Raw genomic sequence first — 19,836 nt, forward strand, 5'->3', positions numbered from 1 at the left:
TGAGTGTGAGAGAAACAGGAAAACAAGGAAGAAAAAGTGTAAGTTACTCATTCATACTTGGACCCACAGCTTGGAGTATAGATTTGAGCAAAGGTCTGTTGATATTCTATATTTCACTCAAAGTCCATAAAAAGACAAAAAAACAAAAACAAATACATAGAAAAAGCCAGCACTGGTGTTCGAAACCATCAGCGAGGCAAACTGGAGCACTGCGGGACAGTTCCTTCATTAGAGAGGTGCTGTAGTTTTCCTTCGAGTCAGCTGCACATAATCATAAACTGATGAACTGTTCACTTAAAATGACAAATGCTAATTACTGCATTACGAGCAATTCAAACATCCTCAATTAAAAGTCGCCTAATCTGCCTCTTCATCACCCTGTGGGTTTGTTTTTGAAACCGAGCTGACTGAAAATAGTCCAGAGACACGCCATTAAAGTTTGCCTCAGCCTCCAGCTTGTAGTGAACGCGTGTGCGTGCACAAATTGATGCAGATTTTGTTGTTGCCAGGCTTAATATCTGTGCACGCTCAAAGACTAATACATGCTTTCAGCACTGCGGAAAATACATTTCTTCATTTCTTACAATACTCAAAATGATCTATAATGGAACTGTGTTACCATGGCAACTATGGCAATAAACCTCATCCCACGCATAGTTAACAATGATGTTACCTCGGAGAAGAAGAACAAATGCAGAGTTAAGACCTGTTCCCATATGGTTTATTTGGGAACATATGTTTGAGTTTTCTCATTGTTGTTTTTTTTAAGGTGATGATTTTTTTTTTTCTCCTTTACCTGCAGCGAGAAGGTGAGAGCCAGATCAGTCTCCACAGACCCACTGGGTGGCAGCACAATCTCATGGGACCTTAAAATCCGTTTGGAGCCCTGCAAAAACACACATGAATATTTAAATAATTTAAAAAATACTAACCCTTTGGTGTTTCATTTAATGAGCACTATATGCTGAAAGTATGCACTCTCTCTGAAAGCTGCTACTTACTTTGCAACACTTTATAGAGTGTGCATATGAAGGACCTAAAATGATGCGTACTACCATTTAAAACAAAACATTTCTTTAAATGACCAAAATGAGATCAATCAACATGACTACCTCAACCAGGACACACAAACCACATTCTGTTGTGTTGTGTTTATAACTGTATGTAGAGCGTACCTGGATTTTTACTGCTATGACCACAGAAATCAGCTCTTTATCAAGTTCCCTCATGACGACCAGCTTCTTCAGGGTCAGACTGCACAATCTAAACACAGACACGCAGAAAGAGATGAAGGCAGGAAAACATGTTTAGTTTAGTACTGCTGGGGTGTTTTTAATAAGCACAAACACATGAGTCATTCACAACAAAACAGATGGTGAGTTTACTAAACACGCTCAGGAAAAGAGATGACGGCCAACAATTGCACAGAACACGTACAGAACTGCGCAAAGGTCTCGAGCCACCCTTTACTTCTTCAGGTTTCCATCCATGGAGTCAGATTTTCTTGTAATTTATAGTTCCCCAGGCTTTCTGATGGTCTATCAAAGTTTTTCTTTGAACACCGGCTGCTTTTTATCTTATTTTCAGATCAGTCGTATAACCTGTGACTCATTCAAGCATAAAAACTGCACCTAACTATTAAAAAAAATGCAACACATAACACAGTTTGACAGGCATAAAAATAAGATTTTTGCACTAAGATGATTCCCAAAGAGCTATCTCCAGCAAATGAACAGTATCTAATATTCATGTCATTAAAGGAATAGGAAAAAATCCAGTAAAGACTTAACACAAGACGTGCAAGATTCATCCCGCCCTTCAGTTGATCCAGCTAGTGTTCAATAAAGCCTCATCAGAAATTGTCTCAGTGGCTTTCAAGTAGCTATTTTTATGGCTGACGTATGCCAGATTACACAAGAAGTGGACTCCAATGATGGAAACAGGTCTTTTGAATCCAAATTTTAACTCTCCTGACCTATTAATTGTTATCAATATGTGTGTGGAGGAGGTCAGGAGAGACCGTGAATGTCTGGTCGAAGCTCTGTCATTGTTTGGGGCTACATTGGACCCAGTGGTGTTGGGGATCGTGCCAAAACTAATAGGTTTATGAACACAGAAAAATAATGTCACACTGTTTTTCCATGTTTGTTTGAACACGTTTCAAAAATTTCCCATTTTCGAAACAGAAAGGATCCTCTGTATTTTGCCCAAAGATGCTGCCGGCGTGATCGAGCCACCGACCCACTCTACCTCCTGAGACTCTGTAGAAACGTTTGTGGGTTGTAGCATTGACACATTTAGTAGAAGAGAAGAAGAAAAAAAAACTGCCTTTAGGCCATGTTGCCAGAAAGACTTTCATTTAAACTTCTGTTGACATTTTTCTTTTAGAACTCTTTAACTGTGACTTTAATGGACATCTCCTGCATAATAGGCACTCCTGCAAATATTAATAAGTCTTCTTAGAGCTGTAGCTTTCTAGAGTGGGGGATTAGCTGCCATTATATACAGTGTACATAAGACACAAGTGTATGATCATGTTGATTTTTACCACAGATTTAATGACATATCAGTACAGAAACTCGGGGATTCACAGATTATGCAGAGGGAGGTGTTGCAAAAGTATGTCTTTGCTTTGGGTTTTCACTTCCAGTGCTGATGTGTAAAATTTGTCTGAAATCGAGACGTGCACAACCGGCAGACACGGCGGCTTATAACAGCTAATGTGATATTATTTTGATGTAAGCCGGATAGTGGGTATTATGAGCCCCTTACTCTTCTATTTGATCCAAGTGTCAACCAAATATTCACATTTAGGAACTTTGGCTTTTTAATTAATTTCGAGGTTGCAATCAAACATGTGACCAGAAGTGGCCCGTGAGCACCTAAAAGTGATCTCCGTTCAGAATAACGACAAAAGAAAATCCCATCTAACTGAAAGTGAAGTTCACACGAACATTTTCCTACACTTCTTAGTCTAACTTGAAGGGAACCAAGGGTTTTGCAGCAGGCTGAGCTAAATCCTCTTAGTCGTCATCAACCAGTAGAGCAGAAGAGCAACAGTGAAGGAGAACAGTGGCGGGGTAGCATTGTTAGGGTGGTGTGTGTTGAGGAGGGGGGGCTGCTTTAACAAGCCTGTCACGACTTTTTTCAGGCACTTCCTCAGAAAACGTAAGAAGAAGAAAAGTTTTGTGTGTGTGTGTCTGTGTTTTTTCCCCCTAAAGGAGCCATTCTTTCGAGGCACTTTGGCTGCTTTGACTAAATCATTCAGAGCAGGCTCAGTCTGGAGGTCAACCAATTATCATCTGGCTCTCCTTTTTACGGCAAAATTAAACAGTGTGTTCACAGTGCTGCTACTTCGAATGACATCACTCCTAAATTATTCGGGTGCATTCAGGAGTAAAAGTAGCTATTCACCAAGTTTTGTTGGTTAAAACAGCCATGGGAGGCACGGAAGAGAGAAATGTCTGAGTGAAAGTCCAAGGCGGCTGCATTATTAAACCATCAACCATATTCAGTATCGTTTAGCAAGACAGCCTCATTGACCTTGTAAGTAATCTCAATCCTCTCTGACTTTCCTATTTTGAGAACAGGAAACGAAGAGGTGAGGCGGCACCGGTATCAGTCAGAAGCTTCCAAACCGCACAGTCTGCTGAGCGACAATTATAAAGTCGTGTCTCTGCAGCGGAGAGGTATCAATCATCCTCGAGGGAAAGGAAAACACTGCGACAGAGAGACGAGATGCCACGACAATGGCAGGTCTGAAGAAGCCCTAGCAGGCTGAATGAAGACTTTTCTGTTCTTCAGCTGAGACAGGACCCAAGAAATCCCAGGCACAATGGAAGCAAACCAAATGAAGGCTCGCATTGTGTGCGAGCTGCCTCACACACAGACAATATGCAGCATTCTTGTACTCCTGTTTTGTATTCTACCCTGTTCCCATTGGTCCCAAGCCAACAACAGCATCTGTCTGAGCTATGCTATAGGTGTCTAGATGTTGATTTGAGTAGGCACTGACAGCTGAATGATACCTGCTGCACAGACTGCACATTTGGCTTTTTTGTCCTATTTTGCAGCATTGGGGTCAAATCTACTTAATGGAACTAAAGTCAACCACTGATATCACACGACTGGTCAAACAACCCTCTGACGTTTGTTTGACTTTCTTCGCTGAGTAACAGTGGTCACATTTTTGGCCCTTTCACTAAGCAGTGGAGTGAAAATGTATAAGCTTTGCAAATGTAGAATCTATTGCACAGCTGTTGCATTGGATTGCATCGAATCTGAAAAAAGTGTACCAAATATACCCATCTATATACAGTACTATGCAAATACTTGGACAACCCCCATTTCTTTATATTTTGGGATAAAAACGGGAAATAGGTGCAATATGTATTAAAATGTGCTAACACATGTGGAAATACAGTATATAAGGCAAAAACTGTTCTGTTATAATTTGGCATTAATCGACCGTTCCCCCCCTTTCCCTACCTTAAGAATGGCTTCTTGTTGACAGCATCCCTTTTGAGTCCTGTGGTTTTTATTTTCTGTTTCTTAAGGACATGACTTTTAGATACCGTTCACCTGCTGCAGATAGTTTTTTTGTTTGTCTGCCACTTCTTTTTTCCTCCACTTGTCCAGTTTCATTAAAAATTTAAAGTCACCCTGCACACTCTACAAACATATGCCAAGCTTTTGACTAATACTTCTTTTGGAATCACCGTGCTTTTGAAATAATAATATTTTCTGTCTGTCAAGCTGTTATCTTTGATAGTTTTCAGAGATTCAATCAAAGAAATGATAAAAATGAGGGGTGGTTAATGACTTTTGCTCTATACGTTAGATACTATATGACAACATTGTGTTGTTCCTAAGAAAATGTATTGTATTTATTTTCGCATAATTCCCATCTCTGCCTGAGCAAACTCCATGTAGCCTGGTACGAGACATCTGTGGTACCGCCTACATATGTCTGATGTTCTGCTCATCCATGTTTTCCCCCCATCGCAGAACAAAACTAAACAAAAAGACAGAAAAGAAAGACTGGAGCGGGCATCTTCTTAGGCCTGAAACTGCAAACCTATTACTACAAAGCCAACAAAAATGCAGCACTTAAGATGTCAAGCAGTAAATCTAAATGCAGACGTAAACGTTACCATTCACTTTGTCCACTTTAGTGTTAATTGGGCCATTTTTACATTATGCAATCCCATTACCGCTCTGTGCTATAACACTGTGACGTATGGGCAGGAGAAACTGTCGTCAGCTCAGCCTTGAATGTTAAGTGCATAATTTCATTCAGTTGAGTATGAAGCCAGGACTAAAAAGGTTAATAGCTCTGTTTCTGTGCAGTGCACAGACTCTCAGGAAGCCTTTAACAGTGAAGCACTGTAACATATTGTAAATCATGATCTGATAATTGCCCTTTCAGAGGGAAGCTTCCAAGTGAAAAGTTACTGGTCATTGATGCTAACAAGGAAAAACGATAGACGTCATTTTTATAATTTCTGAATGTCATATGTTGTAAAGACATAAAGAAAATCGACAATTGCACCGGACTTAATAATGTTAATTGATAATTAATATTAATACAGTGGTTTTACCAATAACATAACTCCAGGAAGCTTCCATTAGTTTGCTTGAAGGCTGTAAAAGTTGGTGAGACCGTGAGGAGTATCCGACTCAGCCTGAACATCTTCACTGTTCCAAAGAACAATATATGACAACAATGCACAGTGCTGGCGTTTCACTCAGCAGCTGCTGCCTTTTTCACTCTGCATTGAACTCGAAGGCGTTCCCACCACTTCGCCATCTCCCGCAAGTGAGTGCACACATCGACACTCGTGCTCACACACAGCCGTGCTGCTGGCGCTGGAGCAAAGAAACCTGTTCCCTGTTCTGTCCCCTCTCTGTCACCCCAGGGGAGACTCCGGCCTTAAGAAACACACGGCCTGCTGCCTCGAGCGTTGCCTGCCAAATCCCGATCCAGTGGCCAAGCTCGGCACAGATGCTCTGGCAGAGGGAATTAGCATCCGGCCCAGTGTGGTGCTGTGATAGCACCATCACATTTGCTTCTTCTGCCAACAGCAACACTCCGACAGGAATTTGTTTTGGTGTCACTGAAAATAAACACCATTCACTGGTGAAACAGGACAGAATCATATTGATACCACACACTACAAGAAATGTCCTGAAATGTGTCTATTATGAATCATGAACTTTTTCATTTGGATCACTGAACCTACCCTGTTAAAAAAAGAATAAAGGAGCAAAATAACAGGATAAAGACCCTGATACTGCATAGTGGACAGAAAATCACATTTTCAGATGGAAAGATGTTAAAACCACTTAGTGTAATACCATCGTTTTAGCTACATTGCTCAGTTTGCATCTATTGTTGCCATGACAATGTCTTATTCAAGATATGTGCAGTATCTATCTCAGTACTCTATAACTGCTCTGTTTGTATAGTTGTAAATCTTGTCCTTGAAGAAGGTTCTGGCTGATACGTATCTATGAACTTTATAACATTTAATTGAAAATTATTAAATATCCTGGAGGATCTTTCTGACTTCTGTGTGTGGATAGTACAGATGGATTTTACCACCCACTCCTCTAAGCATTAACATGCCATCCTAAAACAGAGTACCTATTTCCAGGTGCTGATCTTATACCCAATTTGCACACAGAATTAAAGTGTAGTCTATTTGATATTTATCTTTTATTGCTCTCAGGGCTGCAATCAAAAGAATAAAAACTAAAACTGTCCTTTAGACATTAGTTTAATGAAATCCTCAATTTATAATCCATCAGATTCTCCTGTCATTTAAAGATAAGGCTGTGATCTTGATAAGTCTGTTAACTTAGGCAGTTGGCATCTCTTCTCCAGTCTCACTGACCAAAGCACTTAAATTGCTCACTCATTCATTCAGCACTCTTAATGTCAAACTGTAGCATCCCTGGCTGAATGATGGTCTCTTATACTGATGCTTCACAGAGGTTTTATTGGAAATGTTTTTATTGAAACATTCAGTGAAGACACCGTAAGAGCTAGGAGCAAAACAAAACCAGCAATATTAATACCATAACATCAAAGGAAACAAATTTCTCCTGCTCACATATAGCATATACATCAAATTTACATCACTCAATTCATTATATCACCTCACTAACTTACAACTACACATAAAGGTCAAGGTCAAGGTTAACAACATAAACTCTATTAAACGACATTTTGATTGCATGTAACTTATTCCGTTAAAGAAAACATTAACAAACCTTGTGCCACTGTCAGCCAGGTACTAATTGGCAAAGTAAACGTACATATTTTTCACTTTAAGGCACACTATTTATCATATCCTAAAAGAAACGTTACTAACAGCCCTTTAACGGTTTTGTGCCAGTTTCCTGTTTCAAAATAAAAGCATGGATTTCAAAATAAAACCGAAGTGCCTTTCAAACAATCGTAAAAAATATTTACCAAATTTAAAGGTCATTTACACAAACTACTGCACACTCTTCCTCTCACCCCAGCTCTTCTTCATTGTCTGCAGCAGCTGTGTCGCTTTCAGTCTGTATTATGTGTTTAATCTCTTCGTATAGTTTTTTTTACTTCATTTGTAACATCAGCTGCTCTTCTGCCAGTGAACTTACACATAACTGTGATTGATCAGATGCTGCCAGCATGACTCCTTTCATGTGTACGCTCTGGGGAAATGCTCAGTTAATTTATGGAGGTGATTGCTAGTTTTCTGTGACTGCCACTCTGTGGTGGAATGAGTTTTGGCTGAACATCCTCCAGTAACTGGTCAGCACTTTATGGAAAGGGTGTGAAGGATTGTCCAATACTGTCTGTAATTTGCACAGCATGCTCCTTTCTGACTCTGCCATCACAGTCAAGCTCCACACCCACAACATTACTGGCACTGAGGATCAGTCTGCTGGTGTGTGCTGCTCTGACTGCTGGCCCAGCACTCCACAGCATAGAGGATCTCCACAGACTAATAAAACATCCAGAAAATCGCCCAGCAGATATTAAAAGACCTCAGTCATCTGAGAAAGGAATGACTTCAACCCTTCTCGCAGAGGGCTTCTACTTTTTCCAAATACTGGGGTATTTGTAATCCTTCATCTCACACAGACCCCTTGGATGGAAACAGGGGGTCACTGCTGTTCTGGTGCTCATCAACCAGCTTCTTCTCCTTAATCGAGACTATAAATAACTTAACAACAAGCCAGCAAACACTGAGGTTACTCAGAATTTTTACAAAATTCTCAAGCACAACTCTAACAAATACTATACAACTGAATATACAGCACTTTGCAACTTTCAAAAAGGAGCTAGGTTGCATTTTATTAATAGACGCAGCTGCATATTGGCATCTTTACACGGGAAAGCATTTAAATTTTACTGGAATTTAAATGAAAGCTGATGTTTTGTTTCTTTAGTCGAGCACAGCATTAGCTTAAACAGGCAAAAGACAAGTTAAGTACAAACGTGGCAGATCAGCTCAGAGAAGTATCTCTCCCTTTTTTTTTAAAGGCTCTGCAAGCCACTTTGCAAGCCGTCCTAACCCCAGCTGCTCCTTTCATAATGTATCTGACTTTTTCTGTGTCATTGCTTTCACCGAGTCCTGCTCTATTATGTGTTCAGAACCGCATCTCAAGATAGAAATAATTGTGTTATGGATTCAGTGAAATAAAATCTATAATTTCTTTTAAGGAATCATTTTAAAACTAAATTCTTTTTAAAAAAGCACACTCACGGAGGCAAGGGAAGAGCACAACAGCAGAGACTTGAGGTTCAGTTTCAACTCCTGGATTTTCACCTTCTGTTAATAGTGTGAATTGAGCAACTGGACACTGGGAGCTCTGCAGCATTGAGCAGCAAACTGCATCGATAATGAGATTTCCTATTTCACACTGTGACTTCCTGCCCTTTTGCCCCACATTCCACCCACACACCAAGGCACTTAAAATAGATGGTAGAGCATGATATAGGAATTAGGTAACAATATCAGATTTCTGATTTCATGAGTGAAACAATCTCAGGGGTCTGGTGGGTTCTACAAGACAGTGGGTACTCTGCCTTCGTGTAAGCTAATACAACGTGTAAGCTAATACAATACAATCCAGCTTCAACAATAATGTACCACATGCTGCTTTTGTAGAAACTGAGTCTTAGACCATGAAGCAAATGACAAAGTAAAGGGTTTACCATATATTAAAAGCTTGGAGAGAACTCAATATTTTTCTTAGAGGAGCGGTGGAGAATCATTTTTCCCCATCAGTGCAGAAATTTTTTATGGTGAAACACAAATTCACTCTTAAATAACAAGCCAGTCAATCTCATCACACGACACAGGCCGTGTCATGCTTTCTGCATCTTTCAATCACTAAGAGAAAATCCAATTTCTGAATGTGTCGAACTGATAATGGACTTGAGCCAGCTTTGTAATGTTCACACTTCAGGGCTGAGCAGAAAGAAGGATTTCAAAGCTGCACAAAGCACTATAGCTGCAGCTCTTCTACACCTTCAGCACTCCAACCTCAGGCTGGCTGAGCCAGCGAAGCAGACTGCACCAAATTGTACCACAAAACCTTTCCTTTCCAGTTCACAACGCAGTCTTTTCCTCAGAAACTGAAATCTGATCTGGGGTTATTCTCCAGGGTAGTATTTATTAATAAAAAATAATCTCATTACACTCTAATTCCATTAATTGTTCAGGTTTTATCATATTTGAGAATCTACAGGCGGCGGTGGAAAGAAGAAGCCACACTTGTCAGCGGTCATTGCTCTTTCCTGTCTTTACTCAGCGTGTGGATTTGATCCGTGTTTGGGATTCTTTCCTCACTAATAAAATGAGTATTTAACTCACAGCTGGGAGCCAAAGGGAACGACTTGCCTCTGCAGCATAAAGCAGCATTTTTTTATTAGCAACACTTAAAAGCGTTTCACCTGCAGTTTGGCTGTTGTTCAATGTACTACTGAGCTCTCAAGACACAGAGGAAGCATGCTGTATCCGTTTGCTTGTATACAGGAGGGTAATTAATGATCTTTAGATGGAGATAAAGTGCATGGGTCTTAAATTTTCTGCCTGCAAAGTTGGTGCATTAGCCCGCTCCATGCAGGCAGACCGAGCCAAACATGCGACAGCTGCGCAAGCATGAACCCAGGACTGATGGGAAACAAACTGATGGCAGTGGCAGTTGGACAGTCTCTGATAATCCTTTTTAATTCAGACACTTTAGTTTGCAGCATGAATTTTCCGGCCTGCCAGGGAATTGTTTTGTTTCTCTGCGTCTAATGTAGGTTAACAGGCAGCCATCAGTTATGAATAAAGTAGAGTGCAGACCATGCGAGCGTGTGCGTAAGCAATGATTTTGAGTGCTCGCTGCTTTGCAGGCTGGAATGCATTAAGAGCCAGTTTGATGTGTGTCATACTGATGCACTTCTCCTGGTCTGACATTTCTATGAGTACAGCCAGCACTGTGAAAGGCTTAAGCGAACAGCTGATATCATATATTTCACTACAGCATTTATGTGTCCTATGTTGCATGTTTATCAAAGTAAATCTGTTTGGAAACTGACACATCCTGAAAGTACCAGTATCTACAAAAAACTTGGAAAAAACTAATATTGGACAAAGTGTGACCAGATGCTACACTGAGGTTTATCCTGTCTTGGTGCAGAATGTTATCCAAACATGTAACTCCCAACTATTTTTGTTAGATATGCTCCCACGGGCCTGTCTGATAAGCTCCAACACCCATCATGCTTCAAATGTATCCATCTGATTTCATATTAAACCAATGCTACCACAACTGAATCAGCTGAAAAGTCAAAGTTTGGATTTTTATTGCTGCAGTTTGGAGGGAGAACAGTACATTATATTTACAGAGTAATTCATGTAACTTTATGTACTGTTCAATAGGTTTTTGACTGTTTCAACCATTTATCTATTTATAGATAATTGGTATCCATTTATTTAATTTTTTAAGCACTTGCAGTTCTGTGCACAAATCCTTATATTTCACTTCCAGGGAGTCAGACTTTCTCATATTATACTAAAGTGGTCTTGATCAATAGTTCTCCAGGCTTCATGAAGGTCTTTCGAAGGTTTTCAGTCCTTGTGCCTGACGTTTTCAAAGGTCAAACGAAATCATTTAACCCTGACATGTGACTCATTAAAGCATAAAGACTACACCTAACTTGTGTTGTGTCAACACAAAATATTTTAAACTGCATGTTTAGATGTTAAATGTTTAGACACTTTGTTATTAGCAACCTTTTACCAAAATACACCACTTGTTTTCATTTTTTAGTATGAATATGTGTGAAGAAAATGCAAAATGTAACAGTTTGACAGGCATAAAAATTATATTTTTGCAGGAAAAAGATTCCCACAGAGCTTTTAGCTGAAGACACAATGTGCAGTATGAGGACAGTGTTCAAAACACAGAGGATATTATTCAATTCAATTTTTATCACAACAACAGACGCCTCAAGACACTTAATATTGCAAGATAAAGAGCCTACAATAATACAGACGACACCTATGAGCAACCACTTGGTGACAGTGGGAAGGAACCAGGCTCAGGGAGGGGCGCATAGACCTCACTGTTACACCTGCTAGTAAGAGAAAGTTTGCACACAAATAATTTTCTAGCAGCTTTTCCAAAATGATTCAGACATCACAGGCACAGAGGGGATGATTGCAAGAGTCCAAGCAATCAGATAAAAATAAAATAGAATTTAAATGTGTGAAATGATTAAAAAAAAAACTAAAAATGTTTATTTAAAGAAAAATGTGATCTATATTTCAGGCGTTGTAAAAAAACGTTCTGACCTGACCTCCATTCTACGTGCAAATAACATCCGTCTGTCTATGGTTCAGTTTTTGCTGTCGTATAATGACTTTTTTGACCGAGGAGATGATATCAGGGTTTCAGCCTTGTTTGTTTGCAATGGGCTAATGTGTCTAAGCCAGCTGGAGAAGTTTTAGGTGGTTATTAACCATGAACAGGAAAGGTTTCTACCCGCTGCGGTGGAACCCTGTTGTAAATTATAACTGTTCTGCGATGTGAGCTCAGCTGCATTGTGTTAATGTCTCACTCGTTTCACTGCCGCAGTGACTTTCCATGTTCAAACTTGCTGTATGTGTGTAGCAACAGTTAAAAAACAACATTTTTTCTTATTTTTTTCCTCTTTTTCCCCTTTTTGGGTGTTTCATCCATGGTACCACCCTGGCTATGGATTTATGTATTATTTTCTGGTAATTACACAGCTTTCGAGAGAATACAAGAAGCAAGACAACGTGTAGGCCTACCGTAGTTTTCAGGTCACAAGCCGCTACTTTTCCCCACACTGTGAACACTGCGGCTTATACTGACGTGCGGCTAATGCATTTTTTTTTCATGCGGCCAAAAACATTTTGCCTGGTAACGACCAAGAAAATTGATAAGTAGTATATATACGGTATATATTTTTACCGGTTGTTAAGAGACGTAATGTTTGTGCACTGTTCCGTAAAAAACCATAAGCTACGTAATTGTGTGTTACTGATACATACCTATACTTAAAGGTAGCCGTGTTACAGGCGCTGTTCGAGGAAAAAAAGCATTTGCAGTATGTATTTTTGTATGTTACCATAACGTTTATGTTACCACGTTTATGTTACCTTACGGATTAAATTAAACGTTAAAAATCCTCACGTGTAACATTTCTGTGTAAATATCTCATATTACGAGTGAAACGCATACAGCTTAAAATCCGGTGCAAGTACAAAATTGATTTTCTTTCTAAAATTAGAGCATGCGGCTTTTAATCAGGTGCGCTCTGTAGTCCGATTACAGTAATTCTCCTGTTAATTCTCCAACCTACCAACCGGCCCTGGAGTGAGAGGGTCCCATGATCTCCGACTCATGTTTGCTGAAAGGGATGAAATGCGAGTTTATTTAGGAATATGAGCTATAACTAATATTTTATTGGTATTAAAATCTGGTTTTAATGTGGAAGCCCTCCAAAGATTTGATTCTGAAGTAGGGAGAAATGTCGCTCCCCTGTCCTTTCACTCGTTTGCCATCTACCTCTGCACAGTCCTTTCTGACCAAAGGTCCTGAACACTGTTTCAATGGCAGTTGTTTGGGGTTTTTTGCAGTCGGTACATTTTTCTTTGTGATTAGGAACAAATGGAAATCTGACTGTTTTCGATATTCTCCGGTCTGGCATAAATACGACCGTATGTGCTAGAGAACATCACGGCCAGGTCCCTGCCTGTCCCAGCCTCTCGTGCAGTGTTGATTTTCCTCCCTGTGTACAAATGCTGCATGTCACAGGGCTAGATTGACCTACATTCTCACGTCTCCCGGGATTCTGGAAAATCCACGTCCTCTTGTGTCAGCCCATCCTTCTTTCATTAAGGTAATCATGCTCTCCCTCTCTCGTTCAGTTAGTCACACTCAACCCATCTCCAGCTTTATGACTCATTGAGAAAGAAGTCTGCAATCACCAACACAACTCCTCAGCTGGAGAATGCTGTGTGCAGTTTAAGAAAGGCAACTGTCGGATGCACCAACCGCACACCTTTCACCTGTCAGAGACCAAAAATGTCACATGGGAGGGACCCACGGTTTACGCTTCATTTTTTTTAAGGGTACTGCCTCGTGTGGCTCTGTTGTTTTCTTCCCATTGTTAGTGTCTGATTAAGTTCACCTGTGGAACATTAAACCTCCCTGTGGCCCAATTCCAATCCGGCCCCCGGAGCCTCTCCCTCCACACACTCACTCTGTGCTTTGAGTGGAGGATCCACCAAATTAAGTGCTCTTTAAAACCAAGTAGTTCTGTGGAAGTGTTACTTAACCATCAAACAGCGAGTCTGCACCGACACAGGCTTAACAAGGCTTACCAACCACAGTCTGGGAAGGTGCAGCATCTGTTTTGTGTGTCTAATAATGCAGGAAACTACGCACTACACACAGAAAGAAATGCCTCATTAATTATTAAAAATTAAACAGGTTTTGAGAAATGTTCTACACGTGTCCATATGTCGTTTTTTTTTAAGGTGCCAACAAATTAAATATATTATTATTATCATTATTATTAGAATTATTATTACTGGAAGTTCCTGCTCAGTGCAAGAGACTCACAGCTTGGTCATGACTATCTTCCAAGACAACTAACTGATTTTTATTGTTTACCATTTATTTTATTCAGTTTTTGTTTTGTTGCTTTCTTATCATTTCCACAAGGAAGACACTGACACCATTACTGTTGTCCAATCACCTTCTTGCCTTCCTTCTTAGAGCCAATCAGCCACCACTCTGTGTCGTTTAAATCTGTGCTCTTGGTCATTCTCCCTTTCAAACTCTCATCTCCACCTCACTTCTTTAAAGTGAACTCTCCTTATTTAACCGTTATTGTTTGAGAGCTACACTTGAATTTCTCTGACGGAATTATCTGGATCTATGGATGTTGTTCCATCTCATTTAACTCTACTTGAGTTGGTGTTAAATGAAGGTAAATCATGTTTTTCTCAAATGGCAAAGAGAGCCAAACCATTCAAGGGCTTGATCACTGCAGGCTTTTATTTTTACCATTATTTTTTTATTAAGAATTTATCAATCACCTCACCAGTCCCTAGAGAGTTTGGATGCTGCCCATCATTGTGCTTTACAAAAAAAACCCTGCTTTTAAATACGTGGACCCAATTTCTTGGAATAATCTACAGAAAGAGCTGAAATTGTCAGAACTGGTTACATTCGAGAATGTAACCAGTCTGTGCCTTTGGGTCGGTTTGACTACTTTTAATGTCTGGTTAATGCTCTTGTAATGATCTGTTACTGCACATGATTTGCATGTTTGCGGTCACTTGTCTGAACTGACTATCGGTTCAGGTGCTTTTCTTTTTTTGTTATGTTCTTATGTCCAAGGCCCTCTTGAAAGAGAGATTGTAATCTCAGCGAGACTCAAGGATAACGACCTATATATCTAGTCTTTGTGTTAGGGCAGTGATGGGGGCAAAAACTAAAAAAAAAAAAAAATCATAGCTCATAGGTCAAATCCAACCCTACATCAAAAAAAGATGTGTTTTATTATTAATTTTTTTATTTGATATTCCAGAAAAATACTTTTTCCGACAGTGCAAATACATAACATTTCGATCCTAATAAATACAACCTCTTAAAGCATAATGACAGTCAATTCCTGACACACAAATACAGGGCAGCGTAATAAAAACAGTCTGCTGAAAATGCATTTTTTTAAAGTTAGTAACAACATTAAGAGCAGCACTTTCCATCAACGATGAAAGAAAATGGTTGAAGATCGCTCCAATTCGCTTTTCTTTCTCTGACACATAAGTACCACCTGTGCGACCGTATTAAAACTAAAATAATTTCGGAAGAAAAAAAAAACATCCACTCAAACCACTCAACAAGTCAATCTGCAGTCTAACAGGTAACAAAAGGAGCTTGTTTGGACTGAATAATCATGTTTAAGTGTATAAGAACCTCAGCAATGGACAGCTGTATGTTATTTGCAGGGAAAAAATGTAAACGGTGAACAAATCTGTGCAAAGAGTATTAATAAAGTAAAAACTTATGGGAAAAAAAACTATTTTTATGTTTTATTTTCTTTGAGTAGGTCGCAGATACTGTTCAGAACTTTTATCGACAGACTTTCGAGGTGCAGCTGTGGGGTGGAGGGCTTCAGATTAGAGATGGCACGATACCACTTTTTTATGTCCGATACCGATACCGATATCATAAATTTGAATATCTGCCGATACCGATATGAATCCGATATAGTGTTTTTTAATCAACAAAACTGTTTTTTAAATATCTTGCTACATTTTGTATAAGTTCATACTCAAGTTTAAAACAACAACTACACTAAAGCTATTCTGTTATACCTGTATGCAAAAAAAAATATTTCATAGTTCAGCAATACTGATCAATCTAATAAACTTAAACCTACACCATCCTCCCTATTCTGGTATTTTAAAGAGTACTTAGCATAAATATTAAGCAACCTAACTAATAGGGCTCCAACTCCCAGCAACAACAAAAATAAATAAATAAAAAATAGGGAACCACCCCCCACCCTCCACCTCATGATGCTTAATCGACGTAATCAACCTTAATTTGATGCAGTGTGAAAAAAAATGCACAGAAATCAATTATTTTTCAAGAAATATTAAATAGATTCAACATCTTTCTTCAACAAAATTGCAGACTGCACAGATGGTACCTTCCCAAAGGAAAAAGTACTATAGCTTACTAGGGTATATTAGACTTAATAGTTACTATATACAGTAATTGACTTCTATTCATTTTACATCAAATTAAAACTTTGGGTGTCAGATAATTATTTATTAAAAGCTCGACATTTTAAATGAGAATAAGAAAGAAAAGTATGTCTTTGTGCCCCCTTTTCCCTGTTAATGCCCTATCGGCCCCCCTGGCTAAACTTTGCTAGATCCGCCCCTGCACAGTTACCAGCGTCAGCTACGTAGAAAAAGATCCTCAAGTAGAAAGTAATATTAAATACATTCTAACAACAGCTGATCAAGCTTAAACGTGCTGCTGTTGTTCAGCCGCTGGTTTCCTCTTTCTGGTGCAAAGTGGGCCAAAAGCAAACTAGAGAAACGACTGGCGACAGAAAAGCCGATCAGCTGATCGTTAAGCAGTTTCATGATTGAAGTAGCAGCAAGAAGAGGCAGTCGCTCCATATATCGCTTGTTAAGCTTAACGCAGGAATGCTTTACAAACATTCAGAGATGGACTTACACACTTGCTTTACTTCTCTCGGGGATAACTTTGTCGGAGATGAAATGCCGGGTTGCTAGCGAAGCTCCAAATGCTATCCAGACCACCGACAGGTCCTGCATGCCACAGCCGCTCTATCACGTGATGCATACTGCTCCGACATGCTAACGTTCTGAGGTGAGTTACGGCGTGTTGCAAGTTTTGTGAGGTGCTTTCGTGATATTTAATGGATCGGATTACATTTTTTATTTTTCTCCGATATCCGATCCAGTAATTTAGGTCAGTATCGGACCGATACCGATACGTAATATCGGATCGGTCCATCTCTACTTCAGATTTGGTGGTCTCAGCACCTCGTCTCTACTTTTTCGCTTAATCGAGTCATGGCCTCCAGCTCACACTGGAGCTCCGAGTCTGTGGTTGTGATTCTCAGCTGGGAAAAAAGTGGAGTGTCCACTCTGGGTCAGGATTCCCACGCTTGCTCATGAGTTGAGCGTGAGACTGAGGAATGAACTGGTCCACCGTTGGCAGTGTTGCGCACGCTCTAACAATCTTTTGTGATAAAGAGCTGAACGTGAAAGGTGGCGATTTGCCGGCCAATTTACATCCCTACCTTCACCTGGTCATGAACTCTGGATAATGACCAAAAGAGTGAGATCACAGATACAAACAAACAGATACAAGCTTCCTTTAAATGGGGTCTGGGTTCCCCCTTAGCGACAAGGAGAAGAGCTCCACTCTCCCCTGGTTCGGAAATCTGACAAGGAATGCCTCCTGTTTGTTTCAGCCATGTCCTACCGGGAAGAGGTCCTGGGGAAGACCCAGAAATTGCTGGAGTGATTACATCTCTCGTACTTAGCTGGAGGAGGTGACCCAGGAGAGGTAAGTCTGGGCCTTTCTGCTTAAACCTCTTGCCTCTGTGACCCAGATCTGGATGAGCAGCAGCAAATGGATTGAAGATGGATTCTCTGAATCCCTCGTCCGTATATTTTTTGATTTTTAACACATTTTGAGTCATTTTAAACTTTTATATGAAGTGGGTTAGAGATTTGAGTTGCTGACAAGTCGAACCTAAACCTTCATTAAAGTTATAGTTACAGTCTTTAATCTTAAGTGGTCCCACCTGCTTACAAAGTTGTTGTGAATGAGCTAATGTTTCTTCCAGCATCTTACAGAAAGAAAATCAATCCTTTATTATTAGCCACACATCTGTGAGAAAATGGCAGACTTCATAAGATGCAATCCTTTTTTAAATGCCTGTGTGCCTGAAATAAACATTTAGGGTGCGATTGTAATTGCTGCTTGTTCATCTCCCCAACAGCACGACTGGTCTGTTCACACATCTGCGTCTCCTCTCCGATGAGGCGAGGCGGCCACTTCATCACATCCTTTCAAAAGTTAAGCGTTAGATTTGACGAGGATGCGTCTCGCACCTGTCACACTCTGAAGTCAGACATGCAGCGGCTGATTGGTGGGTTACTGTCACTGAGGGCACTGGGATTATACATACTGCAGCATATGGTACATGCACAATACAGTGTAAATACTGAAAGCAGATCTGTTAGCGCGCTGTGAAATCAAAGAGAGAAGAAGCAGCAGCGGTCACAGGGGACACAGTGTCCTGCCTGTCTGCCAGGCTCACAACGAAATCTGAGACACATACGTCGCAGAGGAATACTGCATTCCAGCTATTTAGATTCCCTCTGTACACACACACACACAGTTGGGTTTGGTGTCATCCTACTGTAAACATGCCACGCACAAGCTTCTGTAACACCACAGGCATCACCCCCCCCCCACTCCCAACCCCCGCATGCCTCACCCGCCTCTGTAGTCAGAAGCTGAAGCTGGTAAACAAGACTGGATGATTTGGATTTTCTAGACATTTCTGGTTGGTGAGCATTACAGACAGGAAAGATGAGTGAGAGTGGTGGATTTATGACAGGAATGATCGACCACGCTTGAAGTTGTTGTGTGTATTCCCCCCCCAAAGAAAACCCCCCCACAAAATATCAAAAACTTTTGTTTATTCTCATCTAAACAGTGTTACGTGCAAAGACTCAGATTATTGACTTAACAACTGACTTAGCAAAAATATAATTTCAAAAAAGATGCTTTCGGTTTAAAGTACAATATTTGGAATATTTCTGCCTACCTCAGGTTTAAGTCAATGCTAAGAACTGAAAGTTCAATATCCATCCTTCATTCAAAAAAAAGAACAAACCTCCCTCCAACCATTTCTCATCACTACCAGCGAAGCTCTTATTGTGAAGTCATTTTAATTATAAATTAGTTGCAGCAGGTAGGTTCAGCTTTTCTGGCGTTTACATGTTGTAGCTGTTTACTGCCACCAGGGGGCAGTGTCACAGACAACTGGACTGTGGGCTACTCTTGCTTCCCTGTTGTTGGTCTATCAGCCAACCACAAAGAAGAGCTAAATTATTATGTACAAAGAGCTGAAGTGAAACAGAGAATTGAAAACAATCTCCAAAGCGGTGTCATCTGAGCTTCTCGTGTATTCTTTATGATTTTCATATAAATCTCCATACGATCAGACTCAGTTGGCCAGTTCACTGACCAGTCTATGAGTAAGGCTTTAGCAATAAATTTCACAGCAAGTACCCTCAATTCCCAGCAACCATTCACAACCAGTCGGGGAATACTGATTCTTCCCTCCACGACCACCAGTTGCCAAATGGTTGCAGACTGGTCTTTACCCCTGTGTAACTGGGACCTTATTCACTTGATCTTCTTCTTCAGATTTGACAGTTTCTTTCTCTATAATAAAGTTCACCACTATGGAAGCATGACATGAGTCATGTTTCAGGTTATGGACGACTGTATGTAAACTCTGACCTTTGTTAATTGCCATGTTAGTGTCTGTCTGCTGTTTCCCCTCAAAGATGAATCAGCTCCAGTTTTTAAATCACCCAAAGCAGCTGTGAGACCGAATGCTTAATTTGTAAAAGCTATAAACCAATTCAAGTCCAGAAAGAGAGTGGTTCAGACTGATGATCAGGCAATTTCTTCTTGTTTTTCTTCTCTCCTGTTGGATAGTATTATCCTGATAGA

The 19,836-nt window shown here is 40.1% G+C and overlaps 1 protein-coding gene across 5 annotated transcripts in view; it reads right to left on the reverse strand.

Moving 5' to 3' along the window:
- pacs2 (phosphofurin acidic cluster sorting protein 2) overlaps window positions 1–19,836 on the reverse strand; it is a 64,278-nt gene that overhangs the window by 22,356 nt on the left and 22,086 nt on the right. For 3 of the 5 annotated variants that reach the window (XM_082516482.1, XM_082516483.1, XM_082516481.1), the window contains exons 2-3: window positions 1,176–1,263; window positions 797–886 (exon numbers count right to left, since the gene is read on the reverse strand). In XM_082516482.1, the coding sequence (XP_082372608.1) occupies window positions 797–886; window positions 1,176–1,263 (178 nt within the window). Of the gene's footprint in view, window positions 1–796; window positions 887–1,175; window positions 1,264–5,600; window positions 5,728–12,326; window positions 12,387–19,836 lie in introns of those variants that run through there. The other 2 variants (XM_082516484.1, XM_082516485.1) reach the window with 2 other exon arrangements.

Source organism: Aulonocara stuartgranti (assembly GCF_965226115.1).
Source record: "Aulonocara stuartgranti genome assembly, chromosome: 19".
Lineage (NCBI taxonomy): Eukaryota > Metazoa > Chordata > Actinopteri > Cichliformes > Cichlidae > Aulonocara > Aulonocara stuartgranti.